General features: G+C 37.6%; 1 protein-coding gene across 4 annotated transcripts in view; it reads right to left on the bottom strand.

Moving 5' to 3' along the window:
• Window positions 1-667: 667 nt before the first annotated feature.
• The window catches only part of TTC3 (tetratricopeptide repeat domain 3), a 63,477-nt gene continuing 44,520 nt past the window's right edge, over window positions 668-19,624 (bottom strand). For 3 of the 4 annotated variants that reach the window (XM_014938192.1, XM_014938190.1, XM_014938191.1), the window contains exons 30-46: window positions 18,179-18,235; window positions 16,994-17,070; window positions 16,531-16,683; window positions 15,311-16,160; window positions 13,338-13,403; window positions 12,497-12,646; window positions 11,117-11,256; window positions 9,677-9,745; window positions 8,879-8,975; window positions 7,782-7,882; window positions 7,063-7,156; window positions 6,377-6,475; window positions 4,384-4,805; window positions 3,095-3,215; window positions 2,750-2,965; window positions 2,444-2,533; window positions 668-1,917 (exon numbers count right to left, since the gene is read on the bottom strand). In XM_014938192.1, the coding sequence (XP_014793678.1) occupies window positions 1,807-1,917; window positions 2,444-2,533; window positions 2,750-2,965; window positions 3,095-3,215; window positions 4,384-4,805; window positions 6,377-6,475; window positions 7,063-7,156; window positions 7,782-7,882; window positions 8,879-8,975; window positions 9,677-9,745; window positions 11,117-11,256; window positions 12,497-12,646; window positions 13,338-13,403; window positions 15,311-16,160; window positions 16,531-16,683; window positions 16,994-17,070; window positions 18,179-18,235 (2,913 nt within the window). In that variant the 3' untranslated portion in view covers window positions 668-1,806. The remainder of the gene's footprint in view (window positions 1,918-2,443; window positions 2,534-2,749; window positions 2,966-3,094; window positions 3,216-4,383; window positions 4,806-6,376; window positions 6,476-7,062; window positions 7,157-7,781; window positions 7,883-8,878; window positions 8,976-9,676; window positions 9,746-11,116; window positions 11,257-12,496; window positions 12,647-13,337; window positions 13,404-15,310; window positions 16,161-16,530; window positions 16,684-16,993; window positions 17,071-18,178; window positions 18,236-19,624) is intronic. The other variant, XM_014938193.1, reaches the window with a different exon arrangement.

Consider the following 19,624-nt stretch of genomic DNA (forward strand, 5'->3'; position numbering starts at 1 on the left):
GACAAGAGCGCCCCCTGCCGCTCGAAGCAGCGCTGTCGCCTCCGCCTCCAAAGTTACTGGGAGAGATGGACCTTGGTGCAGCCTCTCCCGCTGCAGTAATGGGCCGGGGGATGCCTGCTCCGGGGCCTCCCTTTTAAAGGAATCACTAAAATCCTTCCAGCTTACCCAAGTCAGAGAAGAGAAAAGGAACATGGAGCCAAATCCATCCTGCTTATCTGGGAACCGGGGGTCCTGTCTGTGCTGTGCCTATAGGAAAAATAAGACTGTCTGACAGCAAGCAAGTCTATGTAAATAGCAGTGCAGTGCATTACCAGTAAGTGCTTCCTTAGGTCTCCCCCAGCCAGCCTGCCTTTCTTACCTCAGGGCTCCTTATGTTCTATTTGGAGAACACCATCAACTGTGGCACTGCTGAGCAGGTCAAGGATACCTCTGCTCTGGAACGGAATCTGAGGCTGCTTTTGGGAAAAGCTGAGAAGATGAGGTATGTATATATATGTATATACATGTGTCTCCCACCCCAAGAACATCAGGGCAGCAGAGAGAGGCAAGTGCTGTAACACTGAGCAGCGCAGCCCCTCTTTCTTCAGGCAGAAGGTGCCCTAGCTCTCCAGCATACAGTAAATTGCTCACCAATAACTCAGCAAAAATATTACACAAGAAAACCAAATCAGCTGCAGGAGTAATTTTAATTTTGATCCAAGTACCAATGAATATACGGATTAATCACAAAATAGTTTAAAACTTCATTTGGAGGATACATAGTCATTTGGGGGAACAAATGATCCCTGGAATTATCTAACTTAATCTTGTATAATCAATTTGATACTGCTTGTATCCAAACAACAGTCACCCTCAAGTTTCAGAGTGGTTAAGCTCTAAGTGCTCTCCTCCTGGCCTGCTGCCTACTTGAGATGAATTTTGCAGCAATGGAGGTTACTCTGGCAAGCCCAGACTTTTAAAGCAGGAGGATAACTTTTCTTCCAGCTGTTTGTATTCTGTACCTCATGCTGTTGGTGAACATCCAAGCACTGAACACAGACGCAGTGTTGCTTCGTTAAAAATAAAAGTCCTGTAATTCTGATAGAAACAAACCTCTCCAACGATGAGGGAAATTCAAACCGGATTTCAAGATGAGAGAACTGAGCCAGAGTATTCCAGCTCGATAGACAAAGGGAAAGAATCGCATAAATACTTCAAAATATTACCGAAAGTGATTCTTTAAATCATTTGAATTATTAGCTATGGATTTGTGCAGAGAAAGGAGCTACAATGATATGAACTGCATTCAGAATGATCACAACAAGCCCGATTTGAATCCTGCAGTTACACTGTAATTGTTTATGCCCGAGGAAGGCAATGTCTCGGCTGTTCCAAATTCTGCGTCTGTCATTCAGGTCACCTACTTGTCTGACATGAGAATTTATTTTCAGTGTGGTGTAAGCACTGAAGGAAACCCCCTGCTTTACAGGAATTATGCACCAGCCTGTGAGAAAATTAGATAGAGTAGATTAAATATCCCTTGGCCGAAATAACCCTGCTGGTTTTGGGTGCTGCTGGCCTCTGAACTCCATGGGCTTTGCACGTTTAGGCAGGACAGGACAACTGCTGCATCTGGGAGAGCACTACCCTGATTCTGCAGGTGCAGAATCAAGTGTTAAAATACTGAGTAAGTCTAAGTCCTACTACCATTTTCTATAAAAACAGGGTTCTGTCTCTTTCTAAGCATCACGTTTACTGTTCCTTATTACGGTGGTTATTCTGCAGCTACTTTGCATCTTGCTGTAACGTGTTGAAATAAAACAAGGTTTAGGTGTATTTGTTCCGTGCAGGAAGTTCAGGAAAGTCTTCTGGGAGCAGAGCGTGGACGCGGCAGATTGGGCAGGTACTGGAATGTTGCTTAAGCCATGTTCTAATGCACTGCAAGAGTGGAAAGATGGGGTTGAGGAAACAAAGTCTGGTGTAAAGAATTCAGCTTACATATGGTAGTAGTTGTCACTAATAGCAATTTTTCCAACATGTTCTATACTAAAATTTGCAGTTGGAAAACTTTCTCCAATTCTGATGCTGATGAATTTACACTTACACCTATTCTGCAATAACAAATCCCCAGGTAAGGTAATGGAAAAGGTCACAGACAGAAGTATCAAGTTATTCTAACATAATTCTGACTTTCTTACTACATGCAATACATGCTATCAGGTGGCAAATGTAGGGTTTATAGTGAATTATCATTTTAGTTAAAAAATCTAAAACTAGAAACTTTCTGACACCGTAAGAGTGCACATATAGCAAGTCTTTGTGTACAAAGGATGTAAAAGTGGACTGTTCTTTAAACACCGAAGGGTAAGGGGGAGGAAGGTGACTTTTAGAACGTGAAACAGTGGAGTAACTGACTAGAGTTTGTAAACGTTTGCACCCAAGTGCCAAGAACAAAAATCCTTACTTCTCTGTGAAAACGATGCCCACACTCGAGTTCACAGGAGTCTCTGCTTAGCTCATCATGACATATTATGCAGGGATCATCGCTGGAGGCCTACGCAGAAAATGTTAAGTTACTTGAAAGCGAGCAATAATAAATAGGTAAAAGTACATATTATATATATTTATATAATATATACATTTTAACCAAGCTTTTATACAAAAAATGAACAAGTCGATTATTTTTTTCAGCACTACTTCGATTATTTCATTTCTTGGAAATACATACATGACAATCACTTCACATTAACTGCAAGAGTGGAGAACTTACTTTTTTCCATTTAGATTTAGGTGTTGCTCCAACATTTCCCCAGGGCTGGGGATTGGGCTGAGATGGATTTTTACTCGAGGGGTTTTTCTGTGCGGATCTCCCTTTGGGTGGGCTGGGCACGTTTTCTCCTGCCGGTACGTCCCGACTCCGAGCTCCAGCCTGCGCTGGTGAAGCGGCGGATACCGATGTCACAGGTCTCCCTGTTGAGGTTGGTGCCTAGAGAGGTGTTGGAAAAGAATTTTGAGCAAGTTGGTATTTCAGAGCTTGACAGCAGAGGGAAGTTTGCATTCTTTTCCAGACTGTGCTGCGCCGTTGAAAAGGCAGCAGCTCCGAACAGCGCAGTACCTGGTTCTGCCAGTCCAGAATGAGTTCTGTCACCCTGCTTAGAATCTCATCTGAGCTCAAACCTGACAGTGTATTCCCGTTTCGTCTCTGTACGTCTTTTATGAAGCTAATAAAGTATGAACTGAAGGGAAAAAAAAAAAAAGGACACAATTACTGACTGGCAATACTATGGCAGTTACCAGCATTAGAGAACACTGTAACTTTTTTTGTCTGATTCACAGCAGCAGAGCTTTTAAAAGACACAAACATGTCAAATGAACTGTAGCAAGTACCTGCTTTCAACACCTCTGAATAAACTAGGATCCAGCTACCTTAATCGTAACCCGACCCAAACAATGCAGTACTACTAATGGGGGGAGTGGCTGGAGAGCTGCCTGGCAGAAAAGGGCCTGGGGGTGTTGGTCGACTGTCGGCTGAACATGAGCCAGCAGTGTGCCCAGGTGGCCAAGAAGGTCAGTGGTATCCTGGCCTGGATCAGGAACAGCGTGGTGAGTAGGACTCAGAGGTGATTGTCCCCCTGTACTCGGCACTGGTGAGGCCTCACCTCCAGTACTGTGTCCAGTTTTGGACCCCTCACCACAAAAAAGACATTGAGGTGCTGGAGTGGGTCCAGAGAAGGGCAACGAAGCTGGTGAGGGGTCTGGAGAGTAAGTCTTATGAGGAGAGGCTGAGGGAGCTGGGGTTGTTCAGTCTGGAGAAGAGGAGGCTGAGGGGAGACCTTATCATGCTCTATAACTACCTGAAGGGAGGCTGTAGAGAGGTGGGGGTCGGTCTTGTCTCCCAAGTCACAGGAGATAGGACAAGGGGAAATGGCCTCAAGTTGCACCACGGGAGGTTCAGATTGTGTATCAGAAAGAATTTTCACTCAAAGGGTTATCCAGCATTGGAATGGGCTGCCCAGGGAAGTGGTTGAGGCACCATCCCTGGAGGTGTTCAAAAGACGGGTTGACATAGTGCTTAGTGACATGGTTTAGTGATGGTTTTTATCAGAGTTAGGTCGATGGTTGGACTAGATGATCTTAAAGGTCCCTTCCAACCTAGACAATTCTATGATTCTACTGTTTCTATTTGCTGGTGGTTCTAATTGGAAAAAAAACAAACCATGTAAGCCAACACCATCCATCTATTCTTTTAAGGAATGGCTCTGAATAGGAGGGGAAAAACTACTATTACTGTTCTCATGAAATAGAAGCCACCTACTAGGAAATCAATTCTTTTTGTATTTTATCATTGGATGTTCAGAACTTGTGTTATCCAGCATAACATTACACGCATTAAAAAACCCATACCTGCTATAGTTTGGGAATATACTCTGTAGCTGCGCAATAATATTTTCAAATGGTTTTGGGAGCACTTTGTTGTTTGGAAGTCCAGAAGGCCTTTGTTGTATAGATGAGTCATCTCGGAGGTTCTGGTTTGGTTGGACGTTCTGAGTATTACTTCCAGAAATCCCTGACAGGCAAGTTCCTGAAACTTTATCAGAATAGGATTCTTCCAGAGGTTTGGAGCATGTTTTCACTGACCCACCACTTGCAGAACAAGACTTAGAATTGGCATATGCTGGGCTCACTCCTGCCTGCGTATTAAGCGAAGCGTTTGTTGGACCTGGATCTTCAGAACTTGAAAATGCAGGCAGTAAATTAGGCTGTGCAGATGCAGAGGAATACATCACGATGGCTGGGTCACTGACGGGGGGCCTGCCTTGTTTTGCCTAGGAAATAAAGAGATTTCACAAAAAAAAAAAGAGGTGATTGAAAATACTGTGAGCAGAACTCGCAAACGTTTGCAGCATGAACTCTGACACATCTGGCCATTTCCGTTTATCTTAATTTGCTTTATGTAGGTAAAAATATTGCACAGAAGGTGCTCTTTAATACGTACTACATATAGACAACCTGTTTGAAAGAGGATTAAATAGGAGAGCACATACACAAACTGCTCCTTTAACTTATTCTTGCTTTGCTGAAGACTGCACGGCTGTTGGACAGGTGTAAGTTGTACAAAAGTACAGCCTGAAGTTGGTGGTAGAAAGACAACTGCTTTAAATCAGTGCTATCGGTTTGAAAATACAGAATTCACTGCATGTAATGGATTATATAATCGATATATAATCCAGTGAAATTTTTATTTTTTTTTTTAACCAGAAACACATGTCAGCAGCTACAGTCATCAGACTTCTTTTTGCACTAACGACTCTTTTCCATAAATGGAAAGAACTCCTTAAAATCAGTTTAGTTGTTTGACCCCGTGACTGCTATTTGTTTCAGTACTCGCCTGCTCTAGGAAGGTTGCTTTCTAACACACAGACCTCAAATTCTGCATTTCTTCATAGTCAAACCTGCAGGTTCTTGTCCTGTGTGTTCTTTAGTTTAACACTATTTTGCAATGATATTTTACCTTCTCTGTAAATGTGTTTGATTAATTAATGGAACTAAACAGGGAGGAAAAGGGCTTTCATCCCATCTTTTTGTGGGGAAGAAAAGGTACGCAGGAGAGCCCAAGTATAACTATTACTTGTACAACTCTAGTAACACTCATAAATATATAGCATTAGAACAGAACCTTGAATCTAAATTATACCAAAAACAAATAAAAGAAAAAAAATTACTTTCTGCAGAAAATATATATTAAAAAAATTATGTGGCATCTTCATTGAATTCAGGGATGTTGTTTGTGTGTGCACTATGAATGCCTTTCACTTACTGGGTCAATTACCTCCCCTGTTTTGAGAGATGACTGCAGCAGGAACAGTCACAGGGCTGGCAAGTAAACTGACAATTGGAGCAAAGCATCTATGGAACTATTGGCCACTGAGAAAATGGTTTTAAATAGTATTTATCTGGGATGTAGTCATTAAAAATTGACTTCCATAAATGGCTATGCTCCATCTAGTTTGTAACAGATACGACTGCAAGTTGATTTTGGTATCTGTAATCAGTTACACGTTTGGTGTAATGGGGCCTTGTCCCTAAGGATTTATAGGAAAGTCACAATATACAAAAATGTTGGTCCCAAATCAGATAGAATATGAAGCCTTTTAAAGTCAAACAGATTACGCCTCTGAAAGGACTTGAGAATGTGCTTCTCGCTGGACTTCATTACGCTAATGTGCAGTCACCTTTTCCTTTTGAACATCACCTGGGTTTATGGAGAGCCAGATTATTTTATCTTCAAGGCTATATATATTCAAGTTCTTTATGTACGTGTCCTATAAGGGATAGCCAGACCAATGCAAACCTAAAGAGCTTCTTAACAAACTGCCATCAGATGTAAGATACATACTATAACGCTGGGAGGAGCAGGAAGATCCCCAGTCTCTGTTTTAGTGAGGCAGTTCCGCACACCATTCTTCACCCTTTGAATTTTTTCTTCATACTCAGCCTGCAGAAGGAAAACAAATTATCCTCCACATCAGCATTAACTATAAGTTGCTCCTTATTTAAAAGTGGCATTAACACAACTGCTTTTTTTTGCAGAACACCAAATATACCAGGCCTTTCAAATGGTGACGTAAGGCTGCCGTTTGCTATAGTAATTTAAGTCTTGCATTAATGCTTGAAGGGGTTTGGAAAACCCTTTCTAGTTCTTAAAATTCAGCCTTGACATTTTACATTTTAACTTTTCAGAGAGCTTTCTGTTGTTTTTAAAGAAGTTGCATGGATTTCTAAAGTTCAAAGAATACAAAAGAACCAAGAGAGTAGACTTGTCAATGTGGGATCCAATTTTGAAGCAAGTGTATAAAAGATCTTTGCCTTTGTAAGATTGAATATATTAATAGTAGCTTAAATATACTTAAGTAATCTGGACTTAAACCTGTATCTTTCTTTTGTTATTAAAAAAATGCAGTTCAGTATTTGGAGGATGAGCTACTGGTGTTTTAAAAGGGAATGAAAAATTATATAAGGTATTTAGTCTGGTTTAATTCCCAAAGTTCAACTTCAAGCTTGTTAAGAGAAATGAAGGCTTACCTCTACTTTTTCCAGTTGTTTCTTTACATTTGAAATAAATATTTCCCAAGAATCAATATGTGACTTCAACTTAGGTGCTGCTGAAGCTGAGCTGCTGAAGTATTCAAGATTTTCAGTTAAACTCCAACATTCCCGTTATTTTTATTTAATACCAATAGTTTTAGTACAGCAGTTCCTTCCCCTACCAACTAAACTACAGTTAAAGACTTCAAGCAGTTTTAAGTTCAAATCAGTTAAATTACTGGTACTTAGAACCTACCCAACCTTAGAAGCAGACTCCTCAAAGGTATGTTAGGATTTTACAGCAACATAAAGACAGGGAAAGGGAACACGGCATAAGTTCTTAAAAAGGTAAAACACTAAAGGTTAAATTAGTTGCTTCTAAGGAAGAAAACAATGTTGTTGCCTGCCCAGCAGTTTTATTTGCATTCTTTTCTATTTACATTGCAGCCCTTTCCCAGTGAGAGTGTGCAGGAATAACTGAGATGTTCCCAGTAGCCTGATCTTCCCGGGCTAAGGAAGAATAAGCTCCTGCTTAAGTATCACACGACTTGGTAATTTAAGAAGAAATTTGATTTCTATGTAACTATTATGTTTCTACGCACCTTTCAGGCCAGTATCCCTTTGTGAGCAAAACTCATTTGTCTAGTTAAATGATCATTAGTTAATTGCATTTAGCAATGAGTAGTAGTGACATTTCTGGTGTGAATTCTCCATACCTGCTCAATGACTTCAGTGTCTTGAGATTTGCTTCTGCATTGGCAGCTATGCCATTCAGCTTGCATACTTCAGTCTCCTTCCAGTTTTTGAGTACTGATATCTGTAACAAAACAATGGTGGAACAAACCAGAAAGTGCAGTAAAAGTACTGCAGTAGCATAAAACCTCAAAATAGATTTTAATAAGTATCTGAGACAATAGTTTGACAATACAGAGTACAACACATACACACAATTCCTACAGTGAGGAATTTCAAGTGGAATTAGCAGCCCCGGCAGGCCTTCAGGAGGACAAAAAGGCTACATTCACTTCAACTGACAGTAGAAAGCTTCCATTAGTGTTCCATTTGCAACTTACCGTATATATATATATATATATATATATAAATAAATAAATAAAATATTTATCTACACACACGTCAAGTGATTAAGGCAGTTCTTTAAATACTGCACGGTTGAAGACTAACATGGACCAACAGTCTAAACTTTTTATAAAATCCTACTGCAGGTAAGACAGCTTTCAAGCCCTTCTTAAGGAGGGTGAATTATTCATGATTTTCAAAGCATTTCCAGTATAAAACATACTGTTTTAGAAAAAAAAAAATCTTGGTATTTATCAGTAGTCTCCTCCTTTTGGTGAAACACTCAAGTTGGTTGTTGCATTTTGATTCTACCTGATAAGAAAGTAGCTATATATTCACTAACCATGACTTTCAATGAGGAATTTTTTTATGTTCCTATGGTTAATTCTTACTAATGGATAACAAGGACAAGTATGAAACTGAATTACTAGTTGAATTTGGTTTGGGATAATACTATATGCCCCTAAGTCGGTGCACTTTTAATACTGTATTAAAATAACAGTAAATTAAAATAACAGTAAAGCACCTTGATGATCTGCAAAGTTCTGTAGGATAACACCATGAACAGCGCTCGTCAATATTTGATTAACACTTTTGATAGACACTTATGAAAAATTTTAGATGCTACTGAAACAGCAAATTGTTAGATAAGGCTTCCTCAGTTATCTTCCCCGCCTACTATCAGCACAAACGATCCAAGTTCTAGCAAAGTGTTTTAAGGTTTTTTTGTCCGTACCTCTGCTTTAACAGCTCTTCTCACACACTCTTGGTAGTCATCTTCACTCTTTTTGATAAGCTCTTCCAATTTTACTTTATCATTAGCAAGTTTATTACTGTGAAATAAAAAGGTGGTAAATACTTGAATAAGTAGTATTTAAAATTTATGGCATTTTAGAGGATTTCTACAGCTATTGCTTCTCTCTCCTTTGGAACCACATCTCCATTTGCTTTGCACAGCTTGTGACTTCAGGTACAGTATCACACTGTACCTGGCTGGCTCCACGGGCACAACACTGGGATTTCTTAACTACATTTCACCGGGCAACCTAAAAAGCTCACAGGAGTTTGACTACAGCCATCAGGCTGGTGTTACTGTCCTGAGCCCAATCACACGTCTAAAGAACGTATGTGCAAATGAAACCTTGACGTTATACTACGTGCAAATGAGTAACTTTTAGAAAATGTTTAGATAATCTTATATACATTTAGGGCTATAAGTGTGTGAAGATCCAAAGCCCAACAATGAGTGCAGTGTGCCTGTACCACACCCAACTTCTAACATGTCCTAGAACACACTATCATATAATCAAGGGAAACGTAGGAGGGTATTTTGAAAACCCAGATTTTTATTACTCTAAATATCTAAAATCAAGGAGTATTTCCTTACGATAGGTAAATGTAAACTAACTGAGAATAATAGATAAAGGTTAAAGTGCTTATTTTTTCTAAACCTTCACCCAGAGAGAAGCTGACAAATCCAGTAATGACAAGTCAGTAGAAAAATGGAAATGTTGCTGGAAGGTACAAGTTTTACCTGGTCTCGAGGCACGTATTGAAATATTCATTATACTGCTTTTCCTTCTCATCAATGGTCTTCAAATACCTACAGTAATCAAACATTTATTAAGCTTGTTCTGATATATGTTCACAAGCAAATAGGTGACATGTTCCTCTATAACCATAGACCCAATTATGCAGCAGTGACAATCTGTATGTTTTATATACTGTTTAACACTATAAGTGCATTTAATGTATTCCTAATGAAGCAGTAATTACTATAAAAGCAGGACAATGATTTTTCCAAGAAACATTTGGCTCAAACTCCTTGGACTAAAGACAATACAACAGCATTCAAGGACAGAAGTCTTCTCAGGTCTGAGAAAGAACATTAAAAATACAGTAGGAATCGTCAAATCTGATTAGAAAAGTTATTGCTAAGCCAGTCAGTTTCATCAGTCCGTTTTAAATGTTCACCTGTAAGTTGCAAAAAAATCAAAATACAAAAGCAGACCAATATATATTTCAGCCTATTAGTGTGATATAACATCTAGTTTGTTACACAGCCAATGATTAAGGTTACTTCAAGATTTCTAAAGTGCTTACAACATTTCGGGAAAAGCTACCAATAATAATTCATCAAATGATACATGTAATTTTTCGGTACGTCAGTGACGTCACGTCATGGATGCTTGTTGAGGAAGGAGTTGACTGAATTTGATTCTTGCTCCTCTGTAGCCAGGGGAGCAACTGTGGGGATGTGGGGTGTGGATGATGGGATTCATACATTGATATTATTGATTTAAGTTCCAAGGAAGGCCCTGCAGAATTCCATTTTAGGGTGAAGGATGAGTTAAAAAAAAACAAAACAAACACCATTGAAATATACAGTTATGTGGTTCTTACAGTTTTACTTGAATCTGAGAAAGAAGGGACAGGACTGGAAAAGAAGGAAACGTGCATCCTTGGATGACCCTCAGACGGGCTACATGGCAGAACAGGCAAAAAGCATGTAAGAAAAATAGATGCAGACCAGAGTTCAGTTGGGTTGATTGTACAATAGAAGGAAGAAGGAAAACAGAAACAAAAATGTAAAGCTCATCATAACGCAGTGGAGGGAGCATGCTGCAGAAGCCATGGTAAGTCACGAAGGAGAAAAGTGACAAAGCAGTGTGGATCTAAAGGATTCTGGAAAACATGGGAACATCTTAAATAGTGAAGGAGTAGTATTTGTTAATAAGCCTAAATAACATTTTATGTAGGTCCTGTTAACAGCAGCTCTAATCCAAGAATTGCGTTTAGCTCATTTCAGAATGACATAATCAGGGCAACAAGTTGGCTTTTTCACTCTGCATGGATCTTGGAGTCAATAGGTACTGAAACTTACCATAATCTATCAGAAACAACTCTATTTACTGTTGCTTTAAAAAAAATAATCAAAGGGAAAGTAATGTAAATCTGTATATAAAATTAATACCTATCATTGGTATCTGTATGCTTTTTAGCTGTGTTCCTTAGTGCTTTTAAGTTCTCTTGATTTTCTTTTTTCTCCTGTTGCCATTTTTTCACTTTTATTTCTAAGTCTTGATGAAGCCAGTCCAGTTCATTCTTTGATACCTAAATGCAGAAAATAAGAAAAGGTTATTTCTGAAAATACTATTTTATTCAAATGCAAGTTAGATTAGATTACTGACACATGACCAAAAGCTAAGACAGTGAAAGTTACATTAACAGAGTTTTACTAGTTCTTATTTTACAGTAAGTTCAGGTATTTAGTGCGAGCAACATACTCATAAATGCCTTCCCACAATGATCTGCTCACCTCATTGACATGGCGTCAGAATACCTGCAACCCTGTTTCAGTCAACTAAAAGCAGCAGCCCAGTTCCACAATGTCACATACAAATACTTACTGAAGACCAGCTGAAAATCAGCACTGATAATGCTGTATCACTACTAACAACTGGGAAGTTACAATTCCTAACTGAGGAAGACAGCAGTGAGTCTTATACCTGCCATAACGACTTAAAAAAAATCCAGGCAGCATCAATGCATCATTGGAAAGCAAAAAAAATTTTTAAAGAAGTACCTACGATGCCCCTGGAAAAGTTCATCCACCCTGCATACAGCCATGCTTACAGCCCAAAACATTTTGAGCTCACATTTTTACGAAATATTCATACAGAAAAAACAAATGTGAGACTTCATCATCCCTTATATGCTACTCGCAGCCAACGGTAAAGCTACAACTCAGGAACTCCCAAACTGCAGTACATGAACTTGCTCCAACACGTCATTGAAAAGAAAAAAAAATAAAATTAAATTGAGATTGAATGACAGGTTCCATCTTAATAAAGATTAAAGAGAGGGCATGGGGAGAGATGGCTTTGGTTTCACCTGATTTATTTTTTTTATTATTATTTTTAAAATGGAAAAATTCTTTCATGTAGACAAATGAGTAACCTGCAGCATTTACAGCTTTAACTATAAAATTAATCCAGTCAAAGTGATAATAGGCTGATAGTGTTTTTTTGGGGACTAATCCTCTTGCTCCCAGACATTTTCAAGGGAATAAAGCCTAGTAGCAAACCCAACAAATCAAGAAGAGAAGAGTCAGCTGTAGTGCTTTTTTTGTTCTCGGATTGAAACAAAAGCACTGCCTGTCCACTAGATGGAAGCAACCAATATCCTGTGTGTCTAAATGTGTTCGGAGGGAGATGACACACAGATTGGGAGGTTTTCAGATTTCACAGCAATGAGGACTATGAGTCAAGTTTCAAAAATACTGTTGATCAATTATAACCAATCTTGTGAGCCATGGCAATCCGTCCCACTGTTGCATGGATGAAAATATTACCTTTGTCTCTTCGACACTTTTTTTTAGAAGCTCTTCTAAAGCACCAATTTCCTCCGAGTTTCGGCTTTGTAACTGTTCATATTTTTCCTGTGCTTCTTTAAGTTGTTCTTTTAACACCTGATGCTCTTTTTCCATACGTAGAATATCTCCCTGAAATTAAATGTTATCAAAAATAAATCTAGTATCTATTACCACAGGGTAGCACATTCATGGCATCTAGAAGGAACAGTTGCTCTCAGTTGAGATTCAAAGTCTTCAGTGTGTCTGAGGTGGAGGTTTTTTGGTTTGTTTATTGGTTTGGGGAAGGTTGTTCAAGAGCAAGTTTTACAACAGTTTCAATCAAGCTCAGGAAATGAAGATTCATGCCTGACCATGAATGGAATATGGTGAGTTCAAAGGCCACATTTTCTCTCTTTTATCTCCTTGTACAGACACAAGACTATCATTAACCTCAGTCTGAGCTGTCCATATGCCCAAACGGAGCATTTAAATCAAACTTCCAAGATTTTTGGAGAGAAAATACTACATTTCCCTAACATATGAACAGCTGCAGAACACAGCTCCAAAACATCCTTTTGTGGGCCTAAGTGAAGTTTCCAAGAACATCAGAGAATACAGCCCAACATAAAGGAAGGGAGGAGAAGAGAACTCCTAAAAACAACTCAACAAAACAACAACAGAAACCCAAACCACAAGGCACACACAGACCCCAAACCAAAATAAAAAAATATCTGTTAAGACATGTCATTTTCAGAGCACCTTTATCTTTTCACTACTAAATTTTGGGGCATTCCTTTAACCGTCTTCATGAGAAATATAAGCAAATATGCAGATAACTTACTTGTTGAGCTTCAAATGGATGAAAAGGCAAGGTATTAGTTTCCCTATCAGCTACTTCATGATTTACCTGGAATACAAAGAATCATTAGTTGAGTAAAAAGCTTTCTAGTTTACATATGCAAACAGTAGGTCAGCTCTGTTTGGAGCTTTTGTACCTAACCTACATTTTACAAATCCAACTACTTTATAAAGTAAAGCAAAGTACTACCTACAACGTAAAAAGATATGCAAGCATTTGTGAAATGGACTTCAATCTATAATGAAAGCACTTCTTTTTGTCGTGATCTTTCCCTAGTTTAATCGACCATGAAGCATTTATCTTCAGAACAGTTCTCATTGTCTTTAAACACAGCTGTGTTCTAAACATCTGAAAACTTACAACATGCAAAACCAGTGCCTGACAGCTGGCTGACAGGCTGTGTTTTGTGGCTTCTCCTAAACTCAAGATCTACTGCATAAGTGCCTCTACTTAGAAGGAACTAGACTCAAAGACCTTCAGAGTCTCTGCTTTCCTCTAATACCACCCGTCAAGGACTTACTGAAAGCACTAAGGTTTAAAATCTAATCATGCAACATATTAAAGATCCAGTTTATGATGCTGCCTTTCTAATGGGCTATTAAAAATCATAGTCAGGTAACATTAAATGCCTTGTTCTACCACACTTCTGCAAAGAGAAGTGCATCTGTTTCCTAGTGCTCTTTCGACCTCTGCTAACCACTCCATTGAAAACTGTTGCCTCTTCTGTTATCTTTTTAATGCACGTGTTCACGAACCAAAGAGAAATCCCATTTTAAAAGCCCAGTCAGCTGTGTTGCGAAATTCATCTGCCAAAACTGATTGGAAACCAGCTTTCACCAACTGCTCAGGAAAGATTTAAAGTGGATTAAAGTTTTGTACACAAAACAAGTTTGGAAAAAAAAACCAACCAACCCACATGAACATTTTCCTAACTCAGAAGGCAATACTAAAAGATGACTATTTATCTCACAGCTATAAAGACCTATTCCTCCCTTAATGGCAAGAACCAAATGAAGACGAGGAACTCCTCCCCAGCAGTCCCTCTAGCATGTTGGACAACCTCTTATAAACTGATGTGTGAAACTACCAAACCTGTAGCTCTGAAAGCCCAGCATCTTAATGCAGAATGTTTTCTGTAACAAATGTGGATGTGACCACTGTCTCACCCTGTTACTTGAAGTGTGTTTTCATGAGTGGTCTACGCTGATCTAACCCTCTTCTGTTCAGCTGCATGCTCTGCCCATTTCAGAGTGCTCAGCAATGCTTTCTCTGCCTGTGGGACAAAACCTTCAGGCATTTTTTTTTTTTTTACTTCTGGAGGGAAAAGGAAAACATGAAAGAGTTTGCCCCTGACCTCACCCTGGAGCTGGGCTGCCATTCTAAGACCACGAGGGAAGTATCAGTCCGCAACTGTTAGAATGTACAAACTATCTAAATCCTCAAATATCAGGGGAAAATTAAAACAAATCACTGAACTAATTACAAAACCAAAAGTGATGACATGGAAGGACTTTCCTTAACATCTAAAACAAAGCTTAAAGTGATGTGCACCAGTTCCCTCCTTAGATCCTGGGTCAAAAAGATCCGTGAAAATTGCAGAACAGAATTCAGTGACCATCTCTTTAAAAAATTACAAATGAAAAACAGGAGTAGTTGTAGAAGGTGTCAGCAACTTAAACTGCAAGTTCTAAGGAAGTTCCCAGAATGATAAACACCTCAGGATCTTCTAACTCCTGGCCTTTTGGGGGGAGACACGTATAGAGAATGCTAAATACTACTTTTAAGACCCCTTACATTTGGGTGGCTGGAACTATTACTTGAATATTTGCTCTTGAACCTCTATACAACACTTGACCCTTTGGGAAGTCATGAAGAAATCATTCAAAAAGGAGTGCTCAACACTGTTATTTATCACCTAAAAACTCTCAAATAACTGTTCCATTTTAATTTCTTACCTGAACAGCTATCATCCTTGTATGAGGCTTGTTTTTCATTAGAGGTGTACCTCTGCTTTCTTTTTTCGTCTTAATAACCTTTATACCACATTCTGCTTTACTTGTGCTATTTGCAACAGCAGAATTGTCTTGACAAAATGCATTATCCAAGTTCTCCGGTTGGCACTGAGGGTCTTCATACGTTTCTATTTCAGTTGGTGTGAAACTGCCAAAGTTGTATTTTCTGTCTGAAATTGCTGATTCGTCATTATTCTGATGAGCTACACGATCAGCATAAATATAACCAGGTTGCTCGGCAACAGTTGACATGAGAGGCATTTGAGAAGGCACTGGCAATATTCTTCCATATTGATAACCCCAGGAAGTCTGAGGGAAAAATATATCAGGATTTTGAGCATCAAAGCAATTTAGTAATACGTCTGGAAACAACCATGGCAAAAAACAGGGCAAATATTGTGGAGTCTCATAACGTGCTACTGTTAAGTCAGTAGATGTTGATATAGGGGGTTGCTTAGGATAAGACAGTGGTTTGAACTCCTCAGCAGCTGGATTTAACTGTAGCTTGCTCAGGGAAGAATTTTCTTGCACATCACAAACTATATCATTTTCTCCTTCATTATCTCCAGTCTCATTTCTGTTTGTATTTTCTTTAAAAAGAACTGCATGCTTTCTTAAACCAATAAGATTATCCACCATAATGAAACGAAGGGATTTCAGAAGAAAAGATTTCAGGCCACCTTCATCTTCTACAATCTTTCGAGCTTCTTCAGGGAAATGTTCATATTCCCCAACTAGTAATCTATTATTAATTTCCATAGGGCCATGTTCTTCCAAGATTTGAGCAAAATATCTTAAAAAAAAAAATTTTAAAAAGTTGTCATTATTAATCAATTTTTTTTCATGTAATTCTTAAATCGTATTCCACGCGTTATATTTTCACAATAATACTTAAAACCAAAGAACCTCCCTCTATAACTACTGAAGAACAATCATTTGGAAGACAGTGTTCTAGCTAAGCATAAAATTCTTCTGTAATGCTCTTGCTTGTCCACATCTTATTAAAAACATGCAACTATTTCAAAGCATTAGTACATACCTTTATGTACCATAAATATGCCAGACCACCAGGACTCAAATACTGGACTTAATATAGTATGTCATAAAAATTATGAAGTAATATTAAAGCCTTTAAACTGCTAAGCACAGAAATGTATACATACTCATATAAGCTCTCACAGGTTTGACGTGGGATATTATCCGAAAGTCTTTGATAACTGTTATTATTTGAAATCTCACGGAGAGCTTCAAATGTCTCTAGTTGCCCCCGAAGATACTCTGGGATTACAAATGGTTCATTAGAATTTGTAAAATCTCTGTAGCATTAGGAAAAGAAAAAAGGGGTGGGGGCAGAGAAAGAAGAAATAAATAAATAGTGCATATGAACAGTAATTCCTAGCTCTGACAAACTGTATTTTTTTTCATATACTGAACACAGTATACTGTATAGTAACTATATAGTACTAAAAATATACCCAAATAACAACCTTTTTTCTAACAAGCTATACAAACTTTTATCAAAACCACTTTGATGTTAACTCAGACTTGATGGTTCTGTCTTCTCCAGTACCTGCAAAGCACTTTGGAGTATGGGCAATTAAAGTAAAGATGCACAATGGTACTTACAAAGTATTTTCTTCTATAAATATCTTTTCTTCTTCTCGTGGTGCTGTACTAATTCCACTGGATAATACTAAAATAGACTAATTAAAAACAGATCATTATTTTTTTTCATCTCACAAAAGTATATCCAAAATAATCCACTGTAAAGACTACATGTAACTTATTTACACTGAACCTTTATCACATTCAGATGCCACATAATTAACTGCAAAAATTTTAAGTACAATTCCCAGTACCAAGCCAAAACAAGAAAGTTCTTAATTTGAAATTATTATTTTCTTCTTCAGAACTTATTTTGGAAAAAGAAATCGGGATATTCAGCCCAAATTCCTCCTTTTTTTACCAGTTTTATCAAAATCCTAGATGTGCCCAATTTTTCTCTGAGTTTGGACTAAAAAACTAAACAACAGTACAGCTTCATTAAGACTTTTGTATAACTTCTTGTATAACTGGGCTGCGCATCAAATGACTTTTAGTAATCTTTTCCTTCATCTTTGAGAGTCTTCAAGCTTTAATAATTTTCCTATAAGCCAGTCTGAGTTTACCCTAGTTCCACATGATTTTAATATGACACTTGTTATTCTAACATTCACCATTACAGAAGCTTTAGTTGCCTTTTAATTTTTATTATCTAAGAACTTCAGAAATACACAGAGTGAGTTGTACAAATGCATCCAACTCAAAAAAACATGGCTGATGAGAATAGGAAAAAAAAAATATCTTAGGTTTGCTCCTGAAATTCTAAGACAATTATAAAAAGGTTAGGGGATGGAGGAAAAAAAAGAGGATTTTATCTGAACCTTTCAATGAAGTAAAATCCTAGAAAAGCAGGACAAAAGACAGTATAAGATTCAGGTAGACTATTATTCTAGAAAAATCTATAAAATACCGAACAACTATTAACATTATTAATATTTTTTTTTCATATTTAGAAATACCTTTTATACTGACAAATCCATATTTTAAAAAAACTGTCTTAACTGAATCTTAACAGCATTACTCTACTTCAGTGAAAAACTACTTCAAGAATGAGTTTCAGCAAGATATTTATGAAAACAGCCTCTATACATCTGAATGCCAGCAACTCTAAAATAAACTCCAAAAATACTCAAAAAACAAACAGCAAAAAAAGCCCCAGAACCAAAAAACCCCACATCTATCTGTAGTAAGCACTAAAAAGTCACTGACCTTTGGGTCTTTTGAGTTCTTCTTCCTGTTTTTGTTTTTAACTTTGATACCATTAGTCTGAAACAGAAAAAAATAAAGTCACTGTTTTTATTCATTAGAATAAAATTATGATGCATTTCCAAACCCAGTATGTAAATTTTAAGATGTTTCATATTAAAATCCTCATTCTGGTTTGACCAGCAAGATTTACAAGGTTACGCATGCAATCTTGCCCCTCTTCACTCCACCCCCAGCTAGAAAACACAAAAAGAGCTTTGCAAGACTTTATCCATTTTGTTAATCTTTTTCCTTTTTAAATGCATAGAACATTGATTTTTAAAAACAGAATATCCCATCATCTTGGTATTTCAGATGCTTACTCATTACTTACAGCTGAAATTGCATATTTAAGCAGCTGTGACAATGCAGTTTTGTGTGGAGAACAAGAAGCAAACAGGTTTGTCAAATGTTCTGCTCACTTCAATTTTTTTAAGATATGCAGTGATGAAGTAACTAACGTGCATCTTTACTTTATACTACGACTGCGATTATAGATTAACATAACTCTACCAATAGTAAATTACTAATAGTTTATTTTAGGATATAACTAACATTTAAATAGAAGTAGTTTTATTCTAATGGCTTTCATTTCATTCTTGGATTTCCAATTAATGAAAGAAAAAAAGGAGAGGACTTCACATCTTATGAAGTTACATATTAATACATACATAATATACTTCTGCCAATCAAAACAGGTTTTAATTAAGATACTAATCAAAAAGTGATCGACTTATGGACTGAATTGGAAAATTATCTTCGAGTTGTAATGAACAAATGCAAAATAGGTCTAGCTCACTTCAAATTTACTTTGCTTATTAGCAGAATAAATGCCAAATTCCTAGGCCTTACATCTGAAGGTAAAAGCTGGGTTATACACCTTCCAATTTGTTGCTTTGGACTGTAAAATGCACACTACAATTAGTGTCCAAAATTATCCAGGTTGAAGTTAAGCACACTCAGGGTAGAATAATGCTTCAGTTCAGTTGTTATGGTAAATATGCAGTAAGATACGACAGTTAGTAAGAGTCTCTCTGTTTGTAAATAGTGTACTTTTTAAAATTCCCCAATCATACTTTTAGAGAGACTTTTTTTAAAGTTAATACCAAACTCCTGTTATACGTAAATGCTATTCCCATGCACCTTATTTGCCTTATTTTCCCTATCAAAAGGAGGTGATACAGCACACCAGTGTACCCTCAGCCGCTTTCACTACAACTTCCTCATCGGCATCCTTTCAATGCTCATAATGTAAAAGTTATCTTGTTGGTTTGTGGTATAACTAAAGAGAAAACCCTAAACAGGTATTTTACTGACAGAAGTTTAGGAAAAATGGTGTGCAGTCTTCAAATGCCTCAAGAAAAGTAGGGGGCCAGGAGACAATAAAACAAAAGAGTAAATCTCTAGTCA

This window comes from Calidris pugnax, unplaced genomic scaffold, assembly GCF_001431845.1.
Source record: "Calidris pugnax isolate Ruff unplaced genomic scaffold, ASM143184v1 scaffold25, whole genome shotgun sequence".
Taxonomy (NCBI): domain Eukaryota; kingdom Metazoa; phylum Chordata; class Aves; order Charadriiformes; family Scolopacidae; genus Calidris; species Calidris pugnax.